Source organism: Cucurbita maxima, unplaced genomic scaffold, assembly GCF_002738345.1.
Source record: "Cucurbita maxima cultivar Rimu unplaced genomic scaffold, Cmax_1.0 Cma_Scf00010, whole genome shotgun sequence".
Lineage (NCBI taxonomy): Eukaryota > Viridiplantae > Streptophyta > Magnoliopsida > Cucurbitales > Cucurbitaceae > Cucurbita > Cucurbita maxima.
In genome coordinates, this window is record NW_019272026.1 from 4,988,328 (window position 1) to 5,016,241 (window position 27,914).

At 37.1% G+C, this 27,914-nt stretch overlaps 5 protein-coding genes and 1 long non-coding RNA gene across 14 annotated transcripts; 3 read left to right on the top strand and 3 right to left on the bottom strand.

Annotated features, from left to right (window-relative positions):
- Positions 1-27: 27 nt before the first annotated feature.
- LOC111485566 (respiratory burst oxidase homolog protein D-like) lies at positions 28-1,648 on the bottom strand. The gene is made up of 4 exons (XM_023132493.1): positions 1,188-1,648; positions 974-1,096; positions 740-868; positions 28-625 (listed from the first exon to the last, which is right to left on the bottom strand). Exons 1-4 carry the CDS (start codon positions 1,239-1,241, stop codon positions 593-595), a joined length of 339 nt encoding a protein of 112 aa, XP_022988261.1. The 5' UTR covers positions 1,242-1,648; the 3' UTR covers positions 28-592.
- Positions 1,649-4,521: 2,873 nt separating this feature from the next.
- Positions 4,522-8,748, top strand: LOC111485565. Of its 3 annotated transcripts, none has more exons than XM_023132489.1 (4): positions 4,522-4,840; positions 5,054-6,203; positions 6,555-6,961; positions 7,847-8,748. In XM_023132489.1, the coding sequence occupies exons 2-4, from the start codon at positions 5,372-5,374 to the stop codon at positions 8,606-8,608; spliced, it is 2,001 nt and encodes a 666-aa protein (XP_022988257.1). In that variant the 5' UTR covers positions 4,522-4,840; positions 5,054-5,371; the 3' UTR covers positions 8,609-8,748. The 3 variants fall into 3 exon arrangements, with proteins under 3 accessions (XP_022988257.1, XP_022988258.1, XP_022988260.1); XM_023132490.1 differs by having other exon boundaries at positions 4,522-4,778; XM_023132492.1 differs by lacking the exon at positions 4,522-4,840 and having other exon boundaries at positions 4,855-6,203.
- Positions 8,749-8,943: 195 nt separating this feature from the next.
- On the bottom strand, positions 8,944-11,955 carry LOC111485357 (glycine-rich RNA-binding protein 2, mitochondrial-like). Of its 3 annotated transcripts, none has more exons than XM_023132202.1 (6): positions 11,851-11,955; positions 11,033-11,188; positions 10,874-10,942; positions 10,470-10,576; positions 9,671-9,736; positions 8,944-9,574 (listed from the first exon to the last, which is right to left on the bottom strand). In XM_023132202.1, the coding sequence occupies exons 2-6, from the start codon at positions 11,175-11,177 to the stop codon at positions 9,110-9,112; spliced, it is 852 nt and encodes a 283-aa protein (XP_022987970.1). In that variant the 5' UTR covers positions 11,178-11,188; positions 11,851-11,955; the 3' UTR covers positions 8,944-9,109. The 3 variants fall into 3 exon arrangements, with proteins under 3 accessions (XP_022987970.1, XP_022987968.1, XP_022987969.1); XM_023132201.1 differs by adding an exon at positions 11,745-11,755 and having other exon boundaries at positions 9,110-9,736; positions 11,033-11,186; positions 11,851-11,916; XM_023132200.1 differs by having other exon boundaries at positions 8,944-9,736.
- A 2,414-nt stretch (positions 11,956-14,369) lies between these two features.
- Positions 14,370-15,712, top strand: LOC111484970. Its single transcript, XM_023131652.1, has 2 exons — positions 14,370-15,237; positions 15,437-15,712. The coding sequence occupies exons 1-2, from the start codon at positions 14,462-14,464 to the stop codon at positions 15,639-15,641; spliced, it is 981 nt and encodes a 326-aa protein (XP_022987420.1). The 5' UTR covers positions 14,370-14,461; the 3' UTR covers positions 15,642-15,712.
- A 1,630-nt stretch (positions 15,713-17,342) lies between these two features.
- Positions 17,343-23,067, bottom strand: LOC111484968 (ras GTPase-activating protein-binding protein 2-like). Of its 3 annotated transcripts, none has more exons than XM_023131650.1 (10): positions 22,946-23,053; positions 22,618-22,713; positions 21,981-22,169; positions 20,899-21,202; positions 20,590-20,822; positions 20,329-20,506; positions 20,014-20,135; positions 19,869-19,931; positions 18,086-18,149; positions 17,343-17,927 (listed from the first exon to the last, which is right to left on the bottom strand). In XM_023131650.1, exons 3-10 carry the CDS (start codon positions 22,167-22,169, stop codon positions 17,674-17,676), a joined length of 1,407 nt encoding a protein of 468 aa, XP_022987418.1. In that variant the 5' UTR covers positions 22,618-22,713; positions 22,946-23,053; the 3' UTR covers positions 17,343-17,673. The 3 variants fall into 3 exon arrangements, with proteins under 3 accessions (XP_022987418.1, XP_022987419.1, XP_022987417.1); XM_023131651.1 differs by having other exon boundaries at positions 22,548-22,713; XM_023131649.1 differs by lacking the exon at positions 22,618-22,713 and having other exon boundaries at positions 22,946-23,067.
- Positions 23,068-23,656: 589 nt separating this feature from the next.
- Positions 23,657-27,734, top strand: LOC111484972. 3 transcript variants are annotated; one of them, XR_002718605.1, is made up of 2 exons: positions 23,657-23,812; positions 26,850-27,734. It is a non-coding gene; the product is annotated as an uncharacterized LOC111484972 (long non-coding RNA). The 3 variants fall into 3 exon arrangements; XR_002718604.1 differs by having other exon boundaries at positions 23,657-23,779; XR_002718603.1 differs by lacking the exon at positions 23,657-23,812 and adding an exon at positions 26,652-26,771.
- The last annotated feature ends 180 nt before the right edge of the window (positions 27,735-27,914 follow it).

Below are 27,914 nucleotides of genomic sequence, written 5' to 3' on the forward strand. Positions count from 1 at the left end.
ATTGTCTGGATGGCGCCTTCGGTACGTTTCTTCTGCCCGAGCTTAGTAATTTACCATTCATCAAACTTCTAGTTGGTTTCTTTTTGTTTTCAGTTTATTGCCTGTCTTGAAATTTGTTTTAATTTACTGATATATCAGTGCATATGAGATAACGTCGCTTAAGCCGCTTTAGATACTAATAGGGACGAGGCTGGAGTGAAGTAATACACCGTAATGATATAATTTATTATTTGGCTGTTCTGCCATTTCCACCTGCGGAAGCGGTGCTATTTCAACTTATTTCAATCTTTTACAATTGAAATAGTACACATGCATATACCAATTTATTGTGAATTATTTCTGGCTGGAGTGAAGTAGTACATATACCTATTTATTTGGCTGTTGTACTCGAAAAACAAAGTTAATCTAGTAATTCTCCTTATGGAATACAAATCTAGTTGAGGTTTTGGTGGAGAACTTGGTGCATAGCCCTCCAGTTCTCTTGCCAATGCCGAAGGACCACAGTAGAAAACCCCTGTTCAGAATCAAACCACCTTCTCTATTATCTTATCTAGAGTTTTACATTCAGGTGTCTCCTTGTATATTTCTCCATTTACTTCTCTCTTTTGTTCTTCATGTTCTTCATCTAGATCAAGTTTGTTTATGGGAATTAGATATTCCTTTTTCAATTCTTAGACAAGGTAAGCTAGCCATTGGTATAACTTTATCTTAGATTCAGGCAGTGTAAATGGAAACTTACAGGAGTTTTGGAGACAATGTCGATACCCCTTCGAGTATAATGCAGGGCTTGAATTGCTCTTATTAGAACAGACCTTACATCCCCTTTATGATATATACTAGTGAGGAAATTGTGCATCTCTACAGCTGACTAAGAGCATCATGACATCAGAATGCTTTAAATATACAAGATGCAAATCAGCAGATCTCAAAACATATTTTGCAGGACTAGAGTATTTAGTAATATGGCTTTTACCTGAGTTTGGTCTGAAAGTGTTAAATCGTTCATGAAATCTTTAAACCAATCAAAGGAGCTTTGCTCTCTTGCCCAGTAAAGATAAATTTTGGATGTACTTAGGCTTCCTCTTCCATTGTCAGTCTACTCAGTTTTAAACCACAGTCAAACTTTGTTGGTGGTAAGTTGTGGAAGGATATTGAAGAAATCAAATCATAGGGGGAAGAAGTCTTACATGACCATCACATGTCTCAGTTAACCTGTTCAGAACATCTTTTAGGACGCTCATGAAGGGTGTGGCTCCAATACCCAGGCCAATTAGCACCACATGGTTGTTCTTGACATGGTCTTGAGAAGCAGCACCGTAGGGTCCATCAATGAATATTTTGGGTACTCCTTTGAACCAAGAGATATTTCCTTAAATCATATTGTATAATTGAGATTGGGCCTGATCACGACTCCCTTTTAGGCCTGATCACGACTCCCTTTTACCTCTATGCAGTAATTTAGAATGCTCAACCTAGTCCAAGAGAATGTTTCTAGTACTTACATCAGCTCTCTCTTCTTTCCTTCATAATCTAAGTTCTCATGAAAAATCACACGTCATTTACTTATTATCTATACGAACTAAACCATAGCGCAAGAAAGATGGTGCTTTAAGATAAATGTAAAATTTTAACCCTCCCACCAATTACCTTGAACAATGACCTTGTGAAACAGGCTGTACAGCTCATTACTCCAATCTCCCAGATTTCTGATATGCACGCTGAGGTGCGTTTCTTGTGGTGAAGAATCAATGAGAATAGCTGTTAGAACTTAGAAGACTGAAACTCATTAGGACGTATTACCATTCAAATGGGGAGATTTGAGGGCATTGAATTAATACATACATTCCACTTCGGTACTTGAATCTCTCTGGTTTGCTCAATTGGAGAAATAAAACTTTTCCTGAATAAGTCCTTGCCTGCATATAATACATAATAAACATACAGCTGCTGTCAAATACTCATATTTTAGGTCGTTGCTCTCATCTCCTCTAAATTTGAAAGCAAAAGGAAAGTAAAGTAGGAGTACCTTCAAGACTTTCACCTGGTACAAACAAGATCGAATTGCTCTAAAAGCCCTCTCTCCAGTATATAACAAAACTGGAATTGCTATATACATCCAAGTCTTCAAAAAGCAAGAAAAAAAAAAAAAAAAGTACAAATCAAAATCTGCTTTAAAGTTGAGCATTTAGAAAATACTTCAAAGAAAAGATATGATGGATTTTCTTTGTTTAGAGTTCATATTTCTGCTTTTCTGTTTCTGTGTGGGCACTTTGGGTTAGCAAAATTTCCCCTATTATCTGAAATATTGTCACCTCATGATCAATGGATGGTGCAGAATTTCAAAGCGAATCTTTGACACACATACAAAAGTTGAGCTGAGAAAACTGGCTTTACCATTTTTTCAGTTGCTTTGTTGGATAGACATTGGATAGACAGCTACTAATTCTTGGAAAATCACAAACAAGATGGGTTCCTCCATGAAAGGATAACTCCTGCTACAATGCTTCCTGCAACCAACTAGGTTTAAAAAACACATGCATTACTGTAGTTTGTAGTCAAATCAATGGCCATCTAACCAAGTTGTGCGACCTCAATTATAAATACCAAAATTTTGGTTTCCTAAAACGCCTCATACTAATTAATAAAAGATTTCTTACTTATAAATTCATGATCTTTCATCTTTCATTTAATTAACCAACGTTGGGTTCCTCCCAACAATCTTCAATATGTCTATCGTCTTGAGCTAAGTTCCTATACGAGAAAAGTAAAGATATGAACATTTTGCCCTGGACTAATCTTTAGCATTATTCGAGGATGTATGTGAAAAATGGCACTTGTCAATTTATTTTCATTTCTATTTTTCTCCTGCTAAATTTTCTTAACTTTTTAAGTGGTTTGTGTATGTGTTGTCTAGTTTTAAAATTTTTAATTTTGTGATAAATTGGTCTTGTTTTGAAATTGTAGTAGTAGTGTTTTTACATATAAATTTGATAATTTAGGGATGAAGATATAAAATTGATTCTTGAATTACTAAATTTATAATTTAATTTTTAAAATTATTTTTATTAAAAAATCCATGAATACACTTATTTATGGGTGATGTTACAGAATCGACCTTGTGGGTCTATATAACAATTAATGTAACGCTTGTATCCATCTGGATTGTTTACTTCATCAACCAACCAATAAGCAATGGCTCTTACGAAAGTTACAAAGGACCCTCTCACTGGTCAATGTCTCCTATGATCTCTTGCGTTTTCCTTTTGTGGGTCATTAATGACACCTCAGCTTCTTTCTTTCATGTTTTCATCCTCATTTAATTAACGTCCTTTGTTGGCATTTTATCGTTGACAAAAAAAAAAAAAAAAAAAATCTATGTAAATTGTTTTATTATTCAATTAATTTAAACCGAATTAGTTGAGATCGACTTAATTCTGTTAAATTAGAACTATACAAATAAAATTGACACATACAGTCAATCGAAAATAGAGAAATTTTGTATAATGGGCAAAAGCCTGTTTAAAAGTATACGAACAAAATTGATGCATAAAATCAAATTGTCTCCGTTTAACTAAAAATATAAAAATCAATTAAAAAGTAACATTGGAAGATGATTTGGATCGAATGATCAAACAACTTAATCATTTTCAAATCCTCTTTCTAAATCAATAAAGTTTATAAAAGGTAGGTTTGCTTCTTAATCAGTCATCTGTTTGCCTAATTAGCACCTTTTTTTCCCTTTTTAACCCTTCATTTTTATTCCCTTTCCAAAAAAACCAATGCCCTTTTTGTAATTGTCGGTCCATTTCCCGCCAATTATTATATTTTTATCACTTTTAATATACACTTTCTTTATCACTTGTAACAAATTCTTTATATATATAATTAATATATTAATTCATCATAAAATATTTCAACAAATTATGGATTTTTTTTTTCTATATATTTTGAGATCATCTTTTATGATTGTATTTAGAAAGTTCTATTTGTGGCATTGTCTTGATATATAAATAGTTTATAATAATAACATCTCATCTTTAAATTATTATTATTATTATTATTATTATTTATTGGATTGGGAAGGAACATTCACTTTATTTGCTAATGTTTGGATGGGAAACGGTGAAATTCATGTGAAAAATTCACTAAATATTATGAAGTGGCCTTCTTAATTTGGTATAAAAATTATTTTTTTTCTAATAATTAATTTTATTAAATAATCGATATTATTTTAAGAATATGTAAGATGTTAAAATTATTTACATAATTAATTTTTATAAATTAGCCGAAAAAAATTAATAATATTATTTTCTTAAACAAATATTTTGAAAGAAAAAATTAAGTTTTTTTTTTAATCATTATAACTAATCTAAGTCGATAATAAACAATTACGTTATTTAAATAAAAAGAAAAATAGATAATTGTTTAATAGATTTTTTTTATAAATCCGGAAAAGGAAATTTATAATTTGTACATGTACTTGTATACTGGCCCTTGGTTACCTTAGTAGATAACGGAGCAGCGGGTCTTAATCTTCCGAGCCATTCAACAACCGTGGCTGCGACGATAACGACACCTTCAAAAGCTCACATTGTTTCGCTGGTCTGGGACCTCCTGATTTCTCGATCTCGTTCGGAATCACAATTTTTTAGACCCATTTTTCACTCTGTTCTTCAAGCTTCTTCTACCATTTTGTCAGCTTCGTGTTCATTCTGTTGATTATGGGAATTTGCAATTCCGTTGATGGGTTCTGCGGCAGAGGGGCTGTTCTCGAATGGGTATTGCTTTGTTGATTTGCATGAACCGTCTGTTTGGGGTTGAGAGTTTTTCCTCTTTGTTGGTGGGTTGTGGGTTTTTCTGTGTTTTTTTCTTTTTGTTTATTGGATTTGAGGGTGCAGAGCTGCTTTCGATTGTGTATTGTTAAAATTTGACGTCTACTAACAAATGGCTTCTCGGTGGTGTTGGTTGTTTCTTTGATGCACGTTAACTGGCTTTATATTTGTTCTGTTCAGTCTCTCCGTCTGCTCATTGTCAGATCGTTTGTTTCTTCTAGGTTTAGGAGGAATTTACACTGTTAGTTCTTGCTGCCAAGAAATTGAAGTCTGTTTCATTTCGTGTTTGAGGCTGCTAGTTCGTTACTTTCACGGTAAAGATGTCGCCCAGGTACCCCTTCTGAGTATCAAGTTGATTTTATGTGGAAATGGGACTTGCTAGTTTGGTTTACTGAATGTAATCTTGGGAAGAATTGCGCTTGCTGTATTGATGGACATTGGCGTCTCTTGTGTCTGATCATGGGAGTTAGAACAAAAGGGAAGATTAGCATTTTGGAATTTGGTTTGCTTCGTTTGACTGTGGAAGGGAGCGCGCTGAAATGAACTTTTGGGTAGCTGCAACTGCCGCTGGTGCTGGATACTTAGCTAAGTATTGGCAGAAACTGTTGGGAGATGGGAGTAGTTCGTATCAGATGTCTACTAATGAGGAAGTAGGATCTATGAATCATCCCTTCCACCGAACAGAACGAAGAACGAAAACACATGGAGATATTCTTGCTGCCGATCGAGAGGTTTCGAATGGGAGAGATTCTGTTCGGAGTCGATTCAATGTGGCCTCTACTAGTGGTTTAGATTTCGAAAAGACAGAAAATTTGGGGAATTACCGGGACTATGATGGTCTTCCCGTGTCCAATTTTCCACTAGAATTATCATTGAGCTATTTGAATGATCATACGACTGATCAGCTACCTTGTTCGTCTTCTAGTGAACTGAGCTGTTTTCGGCCTACTATGCCAAAAATAGGTCCTCTTAGACATAAACATTCAAATCGGAGATTTATTCGATCTCTTAGTTCACTAGAAAGTTGTGTGCTGTCTGATCTCTACAAGGAACATATTGAAATGGAAGAGTATATCCTACATTCGTTTCAGTCAGCATCTAAATCAACTATCAGGCGGTTCATTGTAAAAGATGGAACCCGGATCGGCAAGGATTTTAGAGATTCTTTTTGTCTTCAGGTTGATCTGGACGCAAGTAACTTCTATAAAGAGCCTTTTACTGAAAAGAACAAAGATGTGTATGGGATACCTTTGCTTCCAAAAAGACAGTCTTTGAAGACCGCTGAGATGCTAGACATCAACGGAGGAGGAAGACAATGTGGAGCGAGCAGTGCCAGTCAAATGCACAACGAGAAGCTCGCCCGTGCAAAAGGTGAACTTTAATGAGATAACTCCATGGTTTCACTAAATTATTTGCTTAATAGAATATTATTTCGTTTCTATCAAGAATCGACTCGGTAACTTAGAAATAAACGTCTTATAACTGTTAGAATTATAAGAATCTTAGGCGAGTTGCTCCGAACGTAAACCTCTTTAGGTCTCAAAATTTTATAGCAGGTTGCTTGAAGGATTGTTGTGAGCCATTGTAATGTTATGATGATCCAAGCATGGGCAATTGGTATTTGTAAAGCTTTTGATTGTTTCTTGGTGTTCATCATCAGCATTCTTAATTGGTTACCATTTCACAAATTGTGCCTAAATTTAATTTTATTTTGGTCACCAGATCGAGTGATTCTATTCTATCTCAGGATTTCGATCGGCTTAATATCATCTTTCATGGCGAAAAAGCGTGAAATAGACAAGCTCAAAGAGTTATTAAAGGATACTGAGAACTTGGTCCAAGATCTACAAGAGGAGCTTGAGATGAGGGATACTCTTCTGACAGTCGAGGAGCTTTCAAATGAGAACTGTGAATCACTTGGCATATCTGAGAATTCTTTGTTCAGTACGAAAGAACAGAATCCTGTTCCTTCAGCTAAATCTGATGATAAGGAATTATTCATACAGAGTGCTGAAGAGGGATCAGAATCTCTGAGTAAAATTGAAGCTGAGCTTGAAGCAGAACTTCAGAGGTTGGGACTAAATATCGATACGTCGAGTACGGATAAAAGATTTTATGATCGTCATGAGGTAATCGTGTCTATTGATTGCATCATTAAGCATGTGAATGAATACAAACACTGTGGCGTTTTTTGTTGAACATTTCTGCTTTATGTGTTTACGCATGATTTCATTGTTTCTCTGCAGTCTTCTTTTTCTTTTTCCAAACTTAAGTATATAATTGAAAGTAGTTCTTGTGGATACTCCTTATGAGTTGTGTAACGGCTCAAGCCCACCACTTGCAAATATTGTCCTCTTTGGCTTTTCCTTTCGAGCTCTCAAGGTTTTTAAAACGCGTCTGCTAAGAAGAGGTTTCCACACCCTTATAAAGAATGCTTCGTTCTGGGATCTCACAATCTACCCCCTTCGGGGCCTAGCGTCTTCGCAGGCACTTGTTCCCTTCTCCAATCGATGTGAGACACCCCAATCCACCCTCTTTCGGGGCTCAGCGTCCTTGCTGGCACATCGCCTCGTGTCCACCCCCCTTCGAGGCTCAACTTCTTCGCTGGCACCTCGCTCGGTGTTTGGCTATGATACCATTTGTAACGGTCGAAGCCCGCTGCTAGCAGATATTGTCCTCTTTGGGCGTCACCTCAAGGTTTTTAAAATGCATTTGCTAGGAAGAGGTTTCCACACACTCTTATAAAAAATGTTTCGTTCTCCTCCCAACGGATGGGGGATGTCACAAGTTGTGTATCTTTCTCTTTTGAATATAGGTTTGTTCTCTGAGTTCAAATGTTTGGCTGTGTTGTAGTCAGCGTATATATGTCTTCTTATTCTTGCCAGGGTCTTGAAGAGGAGGTATTAGATTGATAGTGTTGAAGTTCTTTAGCTTTTATCTTTCTTCTTTTCCTTCTGAGATAGAATAGTACTACTCATTGTTTTGTGTTAATATAGAGCAATTTCATTTTGCAGCTTGATCAAGAAATCACAGAAGATTTCTCTGAAGGTGTGTTGTGGGCTGACATGATGAATGAGCTAAGTCCTAAGTTTCAGCAAAATCAAGATGCAAGTGAGATTACTTCCTCGGGCAACTACACGGTTCCCCCTTGGGAGCTTAGTGTGCGACTACACGAAGTCATCCAATCAAGGCTTGAAGCGCGTGTGAGAGAGCTCGAAATAGCACTTGAGGACAGTGAGAGTAGACTTCAGAGCATCGAAGCCGAGCAGATCGATTCTAGGAAAGAATTCACCCAAAGTGAAATGCTGCATTCATCCAGTGAAGAAAGTCTAACTTCTCAACCTCTTGATATGAACTTATCAGGAGAAGCTCTGGATGCCTACAATGAGGCATATCATGAGTTGATCGATATGGACAACTCCGAAGAAGAGCTTGTGCATTCACCTTCAGCAGTTGATGAAGGCAAGCATCCACAAAACCACACCGCCACTAATGGTCGTCCATTTTCATACCCAAATGGGTCGATGAGTCTCGGTCGGGTACTTATTAAGGAGAAAACAAAAGATCGTCATAAGAAGATTGGCACAATGAAAGATCATTTCTCACTGGGTCAGCAGACAAATGGTGTAGATGATGAAAGCAGTGATTATGATGATGAGATGCTGATAAGGCAGATTGTGGAGAAAACCAGGATGGGTTCTCCAGTGGTTCTAAATGCACAAAGATGGTTATTTTCAATGGATAAAGTCGAGGAGGGACGACGAGGGATTCATTGATAGAAAAAAGGGAATACCACATACAAGAATTCGCCCCCCCCTACCTATACTGATCAATCATTAGTGTAAAAGACTCGATAATACCACCAACTATTACTTTTCTTCAACGAGCTTTCTTTGCCTAGTTTTCATTCACGTGATTTCCAATTCTGATGAAAGCTTACCCGCCAGCTCAGTCAGACTAAATAGAGGTATTTTCTCCGGAGAACCTGTGGCTACAAAAAAAAAAAAACTCAATCAACTTGAATTTTCACCAACGATAATAGTGACACAGTTCGGAAGTAGAATAAAACATTCTTTATAATAGTGCAGAGTAAGATGGTACCCCCAAGAACAATCATTGAGAAACTAAATTGAGTGCATAGAAAAATTCAGAGATCACTGAGGCAAGTCCAACATACAAACACAGTAGTTGTGTTCAACAGAGGAGAATGTAGCGAAAATCTACATGGCAATAACCAAAAATGTGATGAAGCTACTATGGATAATGCATATGATTTATTAGGCTCTTTTAGCGAAGTCGTCTGCGTTGTCATCTTCATCCCTATCATTTCCTTCCAGTTGCTCCCCTAGGCCTTGATCTCCGGATGCATTCAGGGTGTTTGCTTCGTCGTTGCTGCCAAATTGATCCCCGCCAGTGTATCCTCCAAACCCAGAGCTTGCATCAGACCCACTGTTAGCAAAATAGTCGCCACCACCGTTGCTGACATTGGTATCAAAACCAGCGCTAGTTCCACTGTTTCCACTAGCAAAATTGCTAGCAGAGTTGGAGCCAGCATCATTCCCACCTGTACCATAATTTCCTCCGCTTCCTTGGCTACCACCGCCAAAACTGCTTGAATAGTTATCTCCAGTACTAAATCCTGACCCAAAACCTCCTCCACTCTCACCGCCATAGCCTCCACCACCAGAGCCACCACCGCCATAAGCCCCACCACTATAGCTACCGCCGCCACCACCATAGCCACCACTACCGCCACCATAGCCACCACCACCGTAGCCACCGCCACCGTAGCCACCGCCACCATAGCCACCACCACCGCCACCATAGCCACCACCATAGCCACCACCCATACCACGACTTCTATCATTAGCATAATTCACTCTCACACGACGACCATGAAGGTCCTGTTTGAAAGGGGAAAAAGTGAACAATAATAAACTAAGCCATTAAACATCTTGTGTTAAGCAAATACTGAGTACCAATACAAATCAACTAAAAACTTGCATCTCCATTAATTAGTCAGTTAATTTCAAATTTGATTCATTCTCATAGATTTGGAGATGAACAAGCCTCCAAATTACAATCAACATAATCACTCATCTTTCTTTGAAACGTTATTTTTTCCTCTTTTTTTATTTTTTTGCCTAAATTTTTTTAACTAACTTTGTACCATAAGATACCAGCTTCCTCGATAATATAAAAGAGGATCAGCTATGACAAAACATGAACGAGGAGTGACTGCCAGCATTATAACAGAAATTGGGACATGTCGCCAATATACAACTCGCCTTAATCACAAAACATTCAGAAATATATATATATATGTACTTGAGAATAAATAACCAATCAACGTGACAGCTCCTAGAACACTTCACAATAGTACACAATTTAATTGTTGAGAATATTATAGAGAATGGCCACTGCTATAGGCTTGAAACTCTCATAATGCATTCATAAGATACAATCTTCGTGCAACTGACACAGTGAAACGATCGTCAAACAGGAAATAAAGCAGACAAATGACATGAAGCATTTTATAAGCGGAGATGCATTAACTCAATAGTATACTATGGCATATGATTATAACATGATGTTTTATCCTTTTTAATCACAATAAGCTGACAGCAGAATCATTACCTGTCCATCCAGTGCCTGGATGGCACTAGAGGCCTCCTCGCTAGAGGTGTAAGTCACAAATCCAAATCCTCTGGATCTTCCAGTTTCGCGGTCTACAATGACCCTAGCTATCACGGGGGCAAAGAAAAGAAGGGTAAACAAGGAAACCAACATTTTTACTAAACTTCAGATTTGACACTATCCACTAGCTCCACCCCTCCCCAAGGCCACCTGCTCGGCCATAATTTCAGAAAATATTTGAAGGGACAGAATTCCTCAGGCAGATTCAACCATACGGGTTCCAAAAGTGCGTTTATTGAATATATCATTTGTGTTGCGTAAAGGTATGATAGTAATTGGGAACATACTTCTAAGATAGTTTTCAACACTTAACTTGTAAACGAGTCAGTTGAATGGCGATATACCTTCAATAACTTCCCCGTATTTAGTAAAGGCTTCCCTCAGACTTTGATCATCAGTGCTGTATGAAATACCTGTCATCATAAACATGCATATGATAAGAGATAAAGAAGAAGAAATTGGCGACTACATGTTCTTAAAAGAAAAAGAAAATCACATAGAACCTCCGACAAAAACTTTTGAACTCTGCATTGAAGACATCCATCGTACAGCTTGACAGATAGACAAACTGGGCGCCTGCAAATTTAATCCAGTCCTCTTATTTGCACTCTGCCTCAGTATATTTCCAACCTTACTTAGGAAAGCCATTTTGAAGCACTCTGAAAGAGATTAGTGGCGAAGATTTAACATCAGAGGCAGCAAGGAAAGCTTTTCCGTTAGCCTAAAATTATGTTCCACTTTGATTTTCGACAAATTAGAGTACACAGAGCACTGTCGCAACACACTTCACAAACTCATCACCAGAACATACTACAAAACAACTGAACAGGAGAGGGTAAAAAATAGAACACTGGCAAGGAGTGAAATGCGGCACTTGTGTACGTAATAACGTTCATAAGTATCCCTTTAAGCGCCAACAAGCATAAGCTCGATTTTGGTGGTTGATAAGAACATTTCAAACTCAACAATATGATCCTTACCACCAAGACTCGTTCGTATACCATAACATGTTGAGATATAAAATAAAAGCCAGTAACCAAAACAAGACGCGAACGAAAAAGAGGCCGTGATGAAAAGCTCGAATACGCAACACGAGAAAGAGACAAGACTCATCGCCTATTCGCGGCTATCATTTCTTCCAGAGACCATCAATCAAAAGTCCAACACACTTGATACGAACATTTTCAACGATTTCGGAAGTAATTCAAACATCAAACCTTGTTCTTCTTCAGAACATGTAATGGAAAACCATATACAGAAGGAAAAAGAACATGTAATGGAAAATCACAGACAGAGAAGATAGGGTAATTAGAGAACGAACCTTGTTCTTCTTCTCTCTCGTTGCGATGCTAAAACCCTAGGATGACTTACGAACAGCTGGGGTTTTTTAACGAATATGAGAAGTGAAAAAAAGAATTTATGGAGCGAAGCAGGAGAAATCCGGACCGTCAGATGGATTGATGACGGTGCACAAAACGACACGAAAAAATATCTTTGGAGGCGAATTTCACCCTAATTTTCTTACATTACTAATTTGTACCCTTTTTCTTTTTACCCTAAATTTGTAATTTTACCGTGAAATTTACCCTAATGGAAATGTAGATAAAAAATGGAATTATGCTTAATAAAATATACTATATTGAAATAATATCGTAAAATTAACACGTTCATAAGCATAGCTTTTAACTCAAGTTCAAAAGACCAGTCACCACAATAAACAACAAAATATTTTAACTATTAAGTTATATATTTGCGTATGTTAACTGTTAGTCACTCGATAGTATTCATATTAAATTAATAGTAGCTAATCTCGTCATATCATACGCAAATATATACGATAAAAGAAACATAATTACCTATATGAAAGTAAATAAACAGGTGCAACAAACTTTTTTTCCTTCGAGCAACGGGAGGTGTTAGGAAATTAAAAGGCCCCAGATCTCGATCCATTTAATTATAGTTATTTGGAACAAGTTAAATAAATCAACCACGTAGAGTTGACCTAAGCTCGGGTCTAACTCAAAATTTAACCTAAAGTGGAGGGTTATGTTATTTTTATTATACGGTATAAAATTTCAATTTATTCCCTTATATCTTGAATTTTTTGAGTGGAGAAAGGGGGGAAAAACAGTTGGGAAATGGGCGCGAAAGGGAGGAAAAGTTGGTTATTTGGGAGAGAAACAAAGAGAAAGAAACGGCTGAAACAATGCGACGCCTCATGACTTCCTTCCCGCTTTCCATTTTCCAGCTTCACTCTCTTTCTCTCTCTTCCTCCATCCCTTCTCTGTTTCATCGTTCTCTCTCTGTCTCTACCCTCGATCGATTCCATTGGATTATTTTCAGAATTTGGTTCTCTTTTCTTTTCTTTTCTTTTCTTTTCTTTTCTTTTCTTTTCCCCGATCATTAATCTCCCTCTGCGTCGTTGCCGATCGGGGACGGCTGTTTCTGGTAGTCGGAGGCCTCTTCTCTCCCACCTCTCCGGCTGGCAGTCTCTATGAACTTTACATTTTCCACTACTTGGGATTGGGATATCTTTGACGTACGTATTGTTTATCCTTTGATTCTTGCTTTTATATTGTTTTCTCCTGTTTAGGTTTTCAGTTTTATTGCGCGATTTAGAAGAGTGTTTAAGAAATTGAGATCTCTCGATTTAGGGCTAGGGTAGCTACTGGTTGGGGAAATTCTTCAATTGTGGCTGCCATCCATTAAACTGTTGAATGATGCGTGCTGAAACTTTACTGTTTACTATTTAGCTAATCTCTTACATCAAAAGATCTCCATGTACTAGATTCGTTGAATAATATCTCCGCAGCTGGGGATTAAATTCGGATGGTAGATGAATTGCGGGAGGATTGTTGGGAGGGAATAGCCAGATCATGAGATTATAAATAAGGAATGCATCTCCATTAGTACGAGGCTTTTTGGGGAAGCTTAAAGTAAAGCTGAGAGCTTAAGCTCAAAAGGGATAATATCATACTATTGTGGAAAGTTGTGATTTCTAACATGGTATCAGATTCATGCTCTTAACTTAGTCATATCAAAAGAATCTTCAAGTGTCGAACAAATAAGTTGCTAGTCTCGAAGGTGTAGTCAAAAAGTGACTCAAGTATCGTGCAAAAGGAGTATTTTGTTCGAGGGCCCCAAAGAAAGGAATCAAGCCATGATTAAAGGGAGACTGTTCGAGGGTTACATAGGCCTCAGGAAAGGCTCTATTGTGTACTTTGTTCGAGGGAAAGATTGTTGAGAGGAATAATCATGAGATTATAAGTAAGAAATAATTTTCATTGGTCATTTGACTTTTTGGAGAAGCCCAAAGTAAAGTCATGAGAGTTTATGCTCAAAGTGGACAAATATCATACTATTGTGAAGAGTCGTAGTTTCTAACCGCCTCATCTTCCATTTTTCTTTTTGTTAAACACAATGTGATCCATCGTTCATCGATAAAATGGAGCCAGTGAAAGCTATCCATTTCTTGTTTCTGTTAAATATGCTATTAGGGCGTGATAGATCATAGAACCAGTTATAATCGAGTCGCGTAAAGGGTCATTTTCTTGTATTTTACAGGCGGTAATCTTCAGGCTACATAAGAAAACTGAAAAGTGGTGTCTGAGGACATAATTCAGATATCTTTATCCATGGAATCTGGGCGAAGGATCGAGGCCGATGAATATAAAACACAGTCTATCAGCAATACGGGCGAAGTTGGTCTGTCTATTCCAAGAAGTCAATTACTCACTTCCTTATCCTCGACATCTTATTCCTCCACTGACAGCTCCTTTGAATTGATTGTAACTGGGAACGGCGATTTCATTTGTCGTACAAGTGATTCTTTGGATAACAATGAGTTTCAGTTTATTAGTGGTGATGAATCTTCACTGCGTAATCATTTGATCGAACACCCAAGGCCTGGAAAGTACAAAGATGCCAATGCTATGGAGCCAGATTTGAATAAACCTGGTGAAGCCGGCGATCTTGGAAGTAGAAAAAATCTGCAAACTTATTCTTCCACTTCCTCGTCCTTCGAATCTGAATCTAAACATAAAATTAAGCTTAAACAGGGAAGAGATGCTACAGATAACTTATTGTCAAACAATCCCAGCTCCCCAAGCATGGAGAAGTTCAACAGATTTGTTGTAGATTTCAGTGATGAAGATGTTCCCATCAGCTCTATGCATAGCAACCGACGAACACCAGTAACTCCAAAGCATAGGATAGACTTGGGCTCAGGCAGCGAGGCAGCTATTAAATATCCTCCAATTCAAGTCATGGATAGAACTGATGATCCTACTTCCATTTCATATAGAATTCCATCTCGGGTCTTTTCTAGAACTAAATCCACAGCGCCTATGGAATGGAGTGGGGCTTCAAATGAATCATTGTTCAGCATTCAGATGGGAAACATGAGTTTTACCAGAGAACAATTGGGTTGGCTGGGAAAATCAGGTGAGCTATATAGGCCTGGTGAATCAGCCCTTGACGTATCCCAGCATTTGGCTATGAGACCTTCAGACTATGGATTGATAGGCACCCATCCCGACGGTGATATGGCAGCAACTGAAGCACGAGCTGCAGAAACAATGAGGGAGGTTATAAGAGAAAGCTCAGAAAACCAACGCAAGACGGGTTCCACTCTAACAGAGTCGTCTTCTCAGTCAGCCAGCATTTCTCCTCAGTCAGAAAGCAGCACAAAATCTTTCCAGTTTCCAATGTAAGCCACTGCATTCTCAAATCTTTATCAACTAAAATGGTTTTGGTGTTCTATGTTCTTCTAAACATTGATATTTTTCTTCAAAACTAATTGGTTGAGTTGAGGCTGTAAATGAATGAGAGAAGCTACAGTATTAAAACACTTGATAGCAGCTGCAGTTCAATAAACATTTGAATGTTTTTTATGTCGAAATTTTAAGATTGACAGGAGATGGAGGAAAAAGCATGTCATTCAAGGGAGGAAATCTCGAGAATGCAAAGCAAGAGGGGACGCCAGAATCACCACGGCCATCTTCAAGCTCACAGACCCCAAAAGAATCGAGCTCAGAGGAATCTCCAAAAGCGGCTGCAAATGTTGGTTCAAAGAGATGGCCTTGCTTTTCTTGCTGCCCGTTCTGTAGTTGAGAAGTGTACAGGTTCATCAAATATGACACTGCCCCCCTCTTCTTATGTAACTAGGACAATGCCAACAGGATAGTTTGCACAGTTTAGTTCTGTTAACAACACGAATTTTGTTTTGGTAGACACATTTTTTCTGGGTTCTTGGTAACTGGCTGAACGATCTTTGGACTCTAATCTTACACTGTATCATTTTGTGCGATATTGACAATTTTAGTGCAGAAACTGATGAGATTAAAAGAAAAAAAAAATGGTTTTCGGGACTCTAATCTTACACTGTGTCATTCTGTCTTCAATCATGTATACTTTCTGGCTTGTCTTTTAACACATTTGTAACATTTGAAAAAGGATGGTTTTCTGGATACTAGGGACTCCATAGACGAATATCTGTTTCGTCTTGAGCGGCCTCCTACAAGATAATCGTGCCTCATTGTAGTGTTTGATTGAAATGAATCGATGCTCAGTTGAGTTCATTGTGGTTTAGTTGGCTGCTTCAGCGTCTGTGTACCTGTTGAGCCAATTAGGGCTGAGTGTGAAACGAAGTAAGCAAATGTTCTTGTTGTTTTAGATTGATTGATTGTACGTGCCAATGTTCTTGGTGCAGCCATGGAGCAGGAGCAAGGACAACAAGAACAACAAGAACATACACATAGGAGTGACCCCAACCCAATCTTATACCAAAAATCTAGAAACTGAATGTTTGAATTACAATTAATGATTCGCTCAATAACATCACATTTGAAGCCACCCACCCATATTTTCACTTTATAGTTTGAAATTTAATTTATACTGTCTCGTATAGAACACTACAATGACCTATTAGAAATAAGATTAAAAGTTAGAAATTTATTAAACGAGTTTATATTTGACATAAACCAATTAAAAAATAAAAACCTTGATAGGGCATCGGAAGCCCAAAAGGGGTTGGGAGTCAGCCAGGGGCAGTTTCAGAAAACAAGAAGGGCAAAATCGTAATTTAGGATGGTTACCGTCCAAAATTTTGGAAGTATAGATAAACAGGGATTGGGAAAGTTTATAAAGGGAGCTTGGTTTTTGCATCCTCTGTACTGACGCGAGGAGCAATGGTGATCAGGCTAATCCATCACCGGACTCCTCCTCCGATGTCCCGGACGTCGTGAGGAGTCCGATGTCCCGGACATCGTGGTTCAGATTATCGATCTCCTTCCACGGGAAAGACAATACATTGGTTCAGCGTTAGCATGCCTTGTAATAATAACATTGGTTCTACCATTCTGATATTGATCAAGTCATTTGATAGGGAATGAAATCTCTCTCCCTTCGTATAGAACACGAATAATGGTTTGATTGTGTTCTAAATTAAACAGTGGCACTAATCAGTTCAGCATTAACATCATCAAAATAGCAACATCATAGTACATTCCAAACAATCATCAATTTTACAACACTAATCCTGTCAATACTATCAATTTTAGACACTATTTTCAAATTGTTTCGCCACAAAAACCCATTCAGGAGCCTGTATGATATTGACAAAAATTTTGAAAACCAAGAAATAAGCAAAATAAGAGGAAAAAGAAGTTATGAAATTTCAACCTTTAAATACAAAGTTTAAGCCTAAAACAGATATAATTGCCCCCCTCCTTCGTCTCTCCACCCTGATTAAAACTAAAACAGTCCTAGAAAAATCAAGGTGGAAGGAGATGGGGAGGGCAAAGAGAGATAGAGATTACCCCCAAAATAATAGAGTAATAATAATAGAAAAAAGATCTTGCGTCGTCGAAACAGCTTCAACGTCGTCGTCGTACAGCTTTATGAAGCATTAAGGGGTAAAAAAAATAAATCAAAACTATCTTATCACATAAATGTAAATGACTAATTAATTGAAGGAGTACCTTCAGTTTCTTCTACCGCATTAATATCCTACCATTTCCCAAACCCCCAAACCGCCCACATTCAAAGAGGGAAAAATTCCAAAAAGAAGAAAAAGGTGGTAGAGCTCATCCTCAATTTTACTGTCAAAAAATTGTCAACGTATTCTTCCTTTACTGTTCAACCTTCAACCGGTAATGGGTGTGCGGATTGCCCCACCCTGACGACCTCCTCCCCTTCCACCTCCATTTTGGTTAGCCCGTTGATAACCTTCCCCGTTGCGTCCAGTTGAACCTCGGGGTCGTCCTGAGAACTCACCCTGGTTTCTGAATTCGTTTCTCCCGTAGCCTCTGCCACCACCATAGTTCCCTCTTGCCCTGAAACTATCATTGCGGAAACCACCTCTTCCTGTAGAGAATCTCCCTCTGCCACCTCCGCTAACTGTACAGATCAATTGATTAACACAATCAGGAGATTATCAAGAGTTCCTCCACTTCGAAAGTTCATATAGATTAAATGTAACGCTAACCACGACACACTTAACCTATCAATGAAAAGAAAGAAAGGAAGGTAAAAGTAAACTTCAAATGGCAGCTCACCTCGAGTGGTGGTCCTCTTCTCCTCTACAACAGCTTGACGATCACCAATTGTTACTGGCGAAGCCTAGTGTTATTGAATTAAGAAAAGTCAGCGCAACAATATCAAACCCAAAGGGAGGATTTAACAAACAATATTATCAAACGGAAGGAGAAAAACAAAAACATAAAGTAGATGAACAACCAAGCTAGAAAGTGTCAACTCTTGTTTCATCTTACAACATTTAAATTCAGAAATCATGAGGTATTTTACATGCATATAATGACTCCAACTTCAACTTGAAAATTATTGTTTAGCCGTACAACATTTAGGCAAGAAAAAACTTGAGATTTTTTATTTTATTTTTTATCATAGACAAGCAACTTCAAGTAGCTCGGAATCTATGATCTCCAGGTTGAATCGAAAGTCTTTCACCACCCCTGATGATGAAGGTGCAACTCTTATGACACACATAATATACCAAAAATGCAAGATATTATAGTTACAAATATCTCAAATTCACCATCAATTGTTATCCTATAAAAGGAAAGAGGGGTGGAAACTATATGAATCAATTTGAATTCTATGGTGAAACATAAAAACAGCACCTATAGTTTAAAGAGTCATGTTAAGGATACTGATTTTTTTAATGCTCAAAATAACATCCTAATTTCATCAGGCTGAACATTCAATTTAAACAAATTTTGGGATCAATAACATGTATAGATCACATCACTAGCTGATGAAAGAACAAAAAGGTAGGGAAGGAATTAATGTTTGTAGTCAATGAGGCACCAGACACATAAAATGATAAAAAGAAAAAATCAAAGAAATCAGACAGACGCGGGAATATGAACACACAAGATCATCCAATACTCTGGTAAGACATACTGGTGGCAAGGAGGATAACAAAGATACAAGCAAGAGAACAAATATAACCATATAAGTACAGTATACAAATCTTCAATTCTTACCAGTTATAATTGACAGAAACCAATGTCTTAAAAAGCTAAAGGCAACCTCGAGGCTTTCACTTTTACTCTTGAAAGTGAAGTGCAAACCTCAATTTTAATTAAATGCACTATCCAGTATTACTAAACAAAATAGTCATACAAAGGTATGTCAGCTGCCACTTTAAACAAGAGCTCTAAAAGAATATCAATACTAATATCATTAAAAGGATTGCCTTATTTTACAAATTTTTGGATTCAATGTTTTTAAAGTCCAACGAGTAAAAGTAGTAATTGTTCAAATTGTCACAACTCAGACGATTATATTATTTAAGAATGGGGCAAGTTAATATTATTCTTCTATTCATTGCATGAGGCAAAGATACTTTAAGCCTTAATGTGTTTTCATAGGGGCGTAAGCTTCCTATGGTCCAAAGAAGGCACGAGTCTCAAGACTAAAAATTGGAGTCATGCATCAAGGTATAAGCCTAACATATTGATAGAAACAAATATGTATAGAAAAAAGAACCCTCAAAGAATCCAAATGATACAGCACAAACATCCTAAAGACCAAAGATACAATACTCCTGATTCAGTGCATCCTAATTTAGTAATTTACCAGGGAAAACAAACCATAAACTCCAAAGTCCGACCTAAGAAGTTCCATTCAACATTCAAAATCAAATAAAACTACAATCATAAAATGATCAATAATATAATCTAAATAGAAAACATGAGTTACAAGATCCAGAAGAGAGTATACTCCATCAACAACCAAAGAGAAGGATATGATAGAAGAGCTACACATTAAACTGATTGCATTAAGAAGGTAAAGGTGCACTGTAATCTTTGTTACCTCGAGTGCACCATGCACAGAGCTCAATTGCTCAAACTCAACAAATCCAAAACAAAAACCTTGCTGCATGAAAAAGAAAACGTTAAAATAATAAAAACAAAAATTGGGTTGGAACAAAATAAAAGAAATTTTATTAGTATAGGACCTTATTACTCCTAACTTGGATACCATCACGCTTAATTGGCCCAAATTTCTTAAACTCTTCCTCGAGTTGTTCAACTGTAGCATCAAATGGCAAGTTTCGTACATATATGGAGTGACCTTCAGCTGTAATCAGTATTAGCAAAATATTACATTTTAAAGAAAACGTGACCATCATGACACACCCAGAGCAAATAACAACCTAAGCACTTTTAAGTTGATTTAATAATCTATGGCTGTTTTGCAGTGCATATATAAATGTCTATAACTAGAATGGAGTGCTAAAGAAAGGTACATATCAACATGAGCACGCACACACCTTCCTCATGAAGGTTACTACTTTCAGGAAGACTGTCACCATTTTCTGCAGAAACATCAGGAACTGGAGCAGGTTTAACAAGGCCAATCGACTGATGATCAGGATTTGCTGGGGGTGCTGCTCTTACAGCTGAAGTTGGAACATAAACAGGACCAGATACTGTCTTTGGCACCTTAACCTGAGTATGATTAAGTCACCTGAGTAAATGTCTAAGACAAGATTGGCATAAAAAAATGCAGAGAGAAGAAAGTAATAACTCACAATGGATGCATACGACTTCTTTGGAGCATCTTCTTGGGCAACAGGGGCTGCATCAGCAGTCGCAACTACTTCATGCTCACTTGGACGTGGGGCTTCAACAACCTCTTCCTCTTCAATCACAGATCCTTCATCATTACTGGAAGGATCACAAACTTCAGGATCATTGTTCATATCTTCCTCTTCCAGTGACACTGGAGGCTCCACAGTGAGATGATTAGGAGCATGAGATTGTTCTGTAAATGGAGCAGAGATCTATCTCACAATTCTGCAATAATGCATATAGAATAGTAACAGGACAAAAATATACACCTGGTTCTGGTGTTGAAGTAACCGTTGTGATATTCTCTTTGATGGCATCACCCGATGAAGAGCTGCTTCGGGTCGGTTCAGTTTCTTCAACATATCTCAACACATCATTTAAGACATAGTAGCCTTTGTCCTGAGGAGCAAGAAAAAATGTTTGGGAAAATTTTCTCCTCAAATTGTCCTTGCCAGTTAGGCATCCTGTAACCAAAACAATCACTCCTTTCTCATGAGACTCCTGAGCATCAGCAGTAATTATTTCTGCTGTATAGTCTCCATAATTCATGGATATGATCTTGTCATTTATTGCCTGTCAAATCACAATTTGAACTTTAATTGCCAAACATGAAATTGAAACCAGGAATCTCCAGACCATAAAAATAAGAAATGTTCATTAGTTACATCCTTCAAGTTCCTTCAATTCAGACCAATAAGAAAAATTCTGAAAAAAGATAGTGAAGATACATACAACTTCAATTAACCATGAACGAACATTGTATGGAAACCAAAAATCACAACCATGATTACTATTTTGCCAATGTCTAAATCTTCAAATTAACAGGCATTGTTAGCGGACTAATGGTATCATAGCCATTCTGGAATTATGTCACAAACAGTACCTGATTACTATAGATAGATCATGTTTGTTGTAGTATTAATATAATTTTTATCTTACACATAAATGCATGCTTCTCTTCAAAGCTGGGAATAAAAATTTGTGGAGATGATGTTGAATATAATTTAATTTTCAAGAGGATCCCCAGTCCCCACAACGACAGTACATTATTCCTCATTACAGTGATGGCCTGCGCTTACACCTCTTGTGATCATTTTTATGCACTTACACAATCCAATATTTCATCCATAAACAATTTTGCAACCGAATGTTTCAACAAGTGTTACTAATGTACCAATATCCCAAATGCACACTAAAGCAATGTTTCGGATAAAAACTAAAATGCATGACCACAAGTTTGGTACAACTTCATACATATCCCTGGCTCCAAAAAACACAAAATAAATAAAGGTAGGATAACCCATGGAATGTGTAGCAATATCGTGGATATGGCGAAATAAAAAAAGTTTACCTGCATGCTTGTCACTGTTGTCATCACTCCATTGACATCTGGACGGCTTAGCAAACTCGAATCCTGATAGAACCGGTGCACCAATTGTGGAGAATGATGAAGGATGTGATAGTACTGCCCAACAAACGCATTCCCAACCACTTGGGCACTGGGAGCAGGGGAAGAACTGGCTTCCTGTGTTGCCGCCATCTACAAGATAATTTAGAGCATACTATGAGCATAGCTCAATGCAGTGAGACATAACCAGTACCAGAAAGATCACCAACAACCTTTGTAGGCCGAATAGACATGTGACTGAAATATAACAGAAACAATAAATCTATATTTTACTTTGTTTAAAAAAAACCTACAAGAAATTTAGGGATCGCTTAAGCAACATTTCTTTAAGGTTTTATATATCAAATGAAACTGAAAAATCAAGTAAAACCTCAAAAAGTTGATAAATAAAAAATCAGTAATGCGCTCTTCCGACAACCGACTTCCTCTACTTCAATCCCTCAAACATGCACCTAAACATCAGAGATGGCTTGAGAAAACATGCAAAAACAGTTAGATTCTACACAATACTTGCTATAGATGACCACGCAGTATACTAGTACGACGATACGGTGAGAGTTGAAAGGAATCTGTGCACGACCAGAAAGCCGACGAGCGAAGAGGATAGAGGCAAATCGTCGGCGAATCGTCCAAAGTACAGTAATGGATAGCCGATGGTTTACGAAAGCGCTAAGCCCTAAACGAAAAAATAAATAAATAAAAAAAAAATAAAGCCCCACAAAACCCTAAAACAGACAGATCATATATATATATGTATATATATATATATATATAAGAAGAACGTGATTGACCGAAATAGGTAATTATCAATGGATCATTCAACAAATATTTGACACAATATTACAGATCAAGTAAACAGAATAGAAACCACGACATTGAAGTAAGTAGAAGGAGAAAAAACCAAGCACCTGCTTGAAGGCAGAGAATCGAACTTCAGAGAGAGATCTGAGTGCTTAGAAAACGAGTAGAGAAAATGAAACAGAGAGAGAAGATTCTGAGCAGCTTTATATCCTTAGGGTTTTTGAAGGAAATAAACAGGTAATAGAAAATATAATCTCTTTTTCAAAAATAAGATTTTGTTTTTAAGATAACAATCACATCCATTTTAAAAAATAAGTAAACTAAATTAATTTTATATAAATTAGTTTTAGGTGAATTTTAATATACTAATCTTATTTCATTATCATTTAAATATAACTTAATATAAAAAATGTTGACTTTAGACAACCAATATTCATTTTTATCCAATGTAAATAAATTTTTATTGTAAAAAAAATATAACCGATACCTATTTAATTTAATAAAATTTTATACACGGTAATTTTTTTATATATTAATATAAGTAATGTATTATCAAAGAAAATAAGTTATTTTGGCCAATAAAAGAATTTATAAAATTTAATTTATTTTTAAACAATTTTGTTAATATTTTTATTTTTATTTTTATTTTTTAAGTGGAAGGATATTAAGTTAATAAAAGTTTTGAAAGCTAGTAGGATATATTTAAAGTTAAAATTTTATTATTTTTTAAATTTAAAAAATTCATAAGATTGAAGAATATTGAATTTACTAATTTTATGTTTCATTAATTTAAGGATTTATTTATTTATCTATTATTGTTTAGATAATGGATTGATTTATCAGAATTCAATTCATTCGTCTCCTCTGCCTCTCGCCCGAAGAAGATAACTGGATCTGGCGGGAAATTAGAGATCTTCGCATTGTGCCGACGGTATCGGAAGGTGAACTTTTGTTGCAATAAACAGAGTTTCTAGGTGTGTGTTTTGTATTTGTAGTCCACATCTTTTTAGGTTTGTTTGTACGTCTTTGAATTATGTTGTAGGGTGTACAGATAAAATCTCATAGCCAATCGGAATTTAAAGCAGTTATCTAATAGCCACAGCTTTCTTTTATGCGGATTTGGATTGTTTAGGTGCTCTGTATGTTTGTTTCTGGAGTTTGTATTTGTCGGGTAGGTGTAGGTGGGTGGGAGTTATTATTCCGTATACTTCTTCAAAATGTAATGGAGATTTAGCCACTGCTGAAGACTTGGGTTACTAAGCTGTTTTGATAATGACCATTATACATACAGAATGTTTGCTCGATTGGACACGGGAATGAATACTTAGTGGTTCTTGGAATGAATACTTTGTGATGTGAACTGCAAGTTGAGTCTGGTGATGATTGTTGGGAGAGGAGTCCCATGTCGGTTAATTAAGGGGTTGATCATGGGTTTATAAGTAAAGGAATACATCTCTATTGGTACGAAGCCTTTTGGAGAAACCAAAAGTAAAGCTAAGAGAGCTATTGCTCAAAGTGGACAAGATCATACCATTATGGAGGTTCGTGATTCCTAACAGAGTCAAGAGCCAACTATGGCTCTTTGGTTGGTGCCTTGGTGTTTTGCCAATTCGTGCCCACAGTTATTGCTTATCAGTTGTCAATCCTAGCTTTTTTTGAGGGAACTTAATCTTAAGCCTCAATTTGATTTCATACCAGTGTAATTTGGATCATGCTTGCATTTTTCATGGTTTTTGAAGAACATGTGATTCATTGTCTTATTCTTGAGCTCTTATATTTCTAGCTCTGGAGCTGGGGCTCGTGGGTGATTGATTTAGCCGTTTTTTTCTTTTTTATCATTTACTTGTGAGTTCCACTTTTGCTTCAACAAATTAGATTATCAATATTCATTCTCTATGCTTCACAGGTAATCTTGTTTGAGATTTTGTTTCATTGATTAGCACCTTGCTTTAGAGCCATGGTTATTATGTTCCTTGACCATGAAGCTCTCCGCCTTCAATATGCTGTGTGGGCAAGGATTAAACCTGAGAGTTCAAACAAAAAATGTGCAAGACAATAGGGTTGGTCATTTTGGTACTGGAAAGACAAATATTTTAGAACATTCATTCTCTATGACCCATCATCGTGTTGTCTATGTGGAACTTTTAAGCCAACATTTTGTTGAGAATTATTGAGAGGAGCAGTCCCACATCGGCTAAATAAGAAGAAGATCATGGGTTTATAAGTAAGGAACATTGTCTCCCTTAGTATCGAGTCTTTGAGTGAAACCAAAAACAAAGTCATGAGAGCTTATGCTCAAAGTGGACAATATCATATCATCGTAGAGGTCGTGGTTCCAAACACATTTTAATTATAAATTTCCATTAACTTTCAAATAGGAGGTTTGTACCATGTATCTTTATAGACAATGAACTTGTTTATTTAACGGTTCTGATGCAGAAGTTGGATTTTTATGAGTTCACATGGCAGAAGATACTATAAACAACTATGAGAGACCAGCCCAAAACATTTAATTAGATAGGGCACCGTCATGTCAAAAGTTGTAATATGGCTTTCTGCTAACAACAGATATCTATACTATCAAGGTCGGTTCCCTTTACCTGCATAATTAGATCCAACAAAAGGCAGCCTAGCAATGTTAATGACTTAGTATGCTGTTATTGCTTTAAGAAAACGTGTGTTTTTCTCGTTGGAGTTTCTTTTCTCAATTATGTACCATTTTATTTGTTATTAGGTACATACAGTAGTGGAAAAGTAACCCCTCTTCACTTATCGTTCTGTTGCTCTGCCTTTTGTTTGGTCGCACTTGAGATAGAATTGTTATTGTAGTTGAGAGGCGTTCAAGTGTTGGGTTATGGTTCTCAACTTCATTAGAGGCTGATTTGATTTTGTGAGATCCCACATCTCAAGGTAGCATTTCTTATCAAGGTGTGGAAATTTCTCCCTAGTAGACACGTTTTAAAACTGTGAGGCTGACGGCGATAAGTAACGGGCCAAATGGGACAATATCTGCTAGCGGTGGGCTTGAGCTGTTACAAATGGTATCGAAGCCAGACACTGGGGCGGTGTGCCAGCGAGGACGCTTGGCCCCCAAGAGGAGTGGATTGTGAGATCCCAAATCGGTTGGAGAGGAGAACGAAGCATTCCTTATAAGGGTGTGGAAACTTCTCCCTAGTAGACACGTTTTAAAACCGTGAGGCTAACGGCGATACGTAACAGGTCAAAGCAGACAATATCTATTAGCGGTGGACTTGGGCTGTTACAGATTCCATTTGTTAATGACTGTTTTTACTTGAATTCCTAATATAACAGCAAGGAAACCTGCGTGGCTTATCTACTTGTCTATATATTATGATAATCTTGTCCGAGTTAGTTTATGTACATTTCGACCAATCTCAAGGCAGCTGCTTATTTGTATATTGGAAACCTCATAAAATTTTCCATATTAGGTGAGGATAAATGATTTGAATTCATAACTTACAAACTTCCTTAGTTTTCCACTGGTCCTTCTGACTGTTATTCCCCAACCTATGTTGGTTTATGCTGGTCTATTTTGCATTTGTTAGTCTCTAAAATGGACCAAGCCCACTACTAATATACTAATATATATTGTCTATTTTGGTCTGTTACATATCGCCGACAGCCTCACGATTTTAAAACGTTTTTACTAGGGAAAGGTTTCCACACTCTTATAAGAAATGTTTCGTTCCTCTCTCTAACCAATATGGGATATTGTGGTCTCTCACTTTTGTTATTTTCCAGCTCTAAATCTGTGCTAAAAGAGTCATAATTGCTGTATCTTAACTGACGCATTTGTTAGTTTTCTGAAAAGAAAAGAAGAGAAAGGTAAAAGGCTACAGAACTAATGAGAATGGAGGAAAGTTTCTGTTTACCGACATTGATGGCCATTACCTTCAATCGTACAAATGATAAGTGTGAACTCTATGATTGACTTTGATGCAAACTTTACGTCTGAACTTGACATGATTTGTTTTGATGGTTCATCTTCAGTTTAATCATTTGAGAGAATGAAAGAAGTTTGCTTGGTTATGAGGATTCCAAAGAAGTGGGTTGATGCCAAATATTACACTCCTAGAAAGTTGACGTCCAACCAACTCTGGGGTCATTTAAGAGCTTGACGGTACGGTTCCAACTCCATTGATGTAAGAATCCCTTTTCATTGTTATCATCAGAAGCTTTATATGTGTGGAAGATAATGCTTTGTTCATCCTGGGCTTCAGTTTCCACCTTCTTTGTACTTGTTATGATTCTTGGTATTTAGTCTATAGATCATCTCCTTTGACAGTTCATTCTTTACCTTCTTCTTTCTTGTTCTCTCTGTCTCTCTTTTCCCCACCTGTGGAAGAAAAAATGATTTATCTGTAACAGTTTAAGCTCACCCCACCGCTAGTAGATGTTGTCCTCTTTGAGCTTTTCTTTTCGGATTTCCCCTCAAGGTTTTTAAAATGCGTAGGTTGGGAGAGGTTTCCACACCCCTATAAAAAAATGTTTCGTTCTCCTCTCCAACTGATGTGAGATCTCACAATTCACCCCCTTCGAGGTCCAGCATCCTGGCTGGCACTCGTTATCTTCTCCAATTGATATGGGACTCCCCAATCCACCCCCTTCAAGGCCCATGGCTGACACACTGCCTCATGAATGAATTCAAAGTTAGAACGGTCTCTGTTTCCTTGGCAACAAAATGTAAAAGATCAAACAGTTGCCCTTTGAGATTAGTCAAGTATAATATATATTGGAGATCAGTTCTGGTATCCCTTTGAAACTCATTTATTTTCGGTCTCAACTTGTTTCATTGTCTGAGTTTAGCATAGGTTTCTGCTCAGCCTAGAAGAAACTTAACCAAATGGCTCAAATAACACTCTTCTTTGATCTTTATTTGGAGTTTTGGAGTATTAATAATTGATGATCCACATTAAATGTGATTGCAGAAAATTCTGACATTTACCTTTTCCCTGTTGCCAATCATGAAGGAATGGTTTACTCAACCAAGGACCTTACTCTTCTACAATTAAATTATATTCCAAAAAGAAAACCCAAATTTACAAAATATATCAT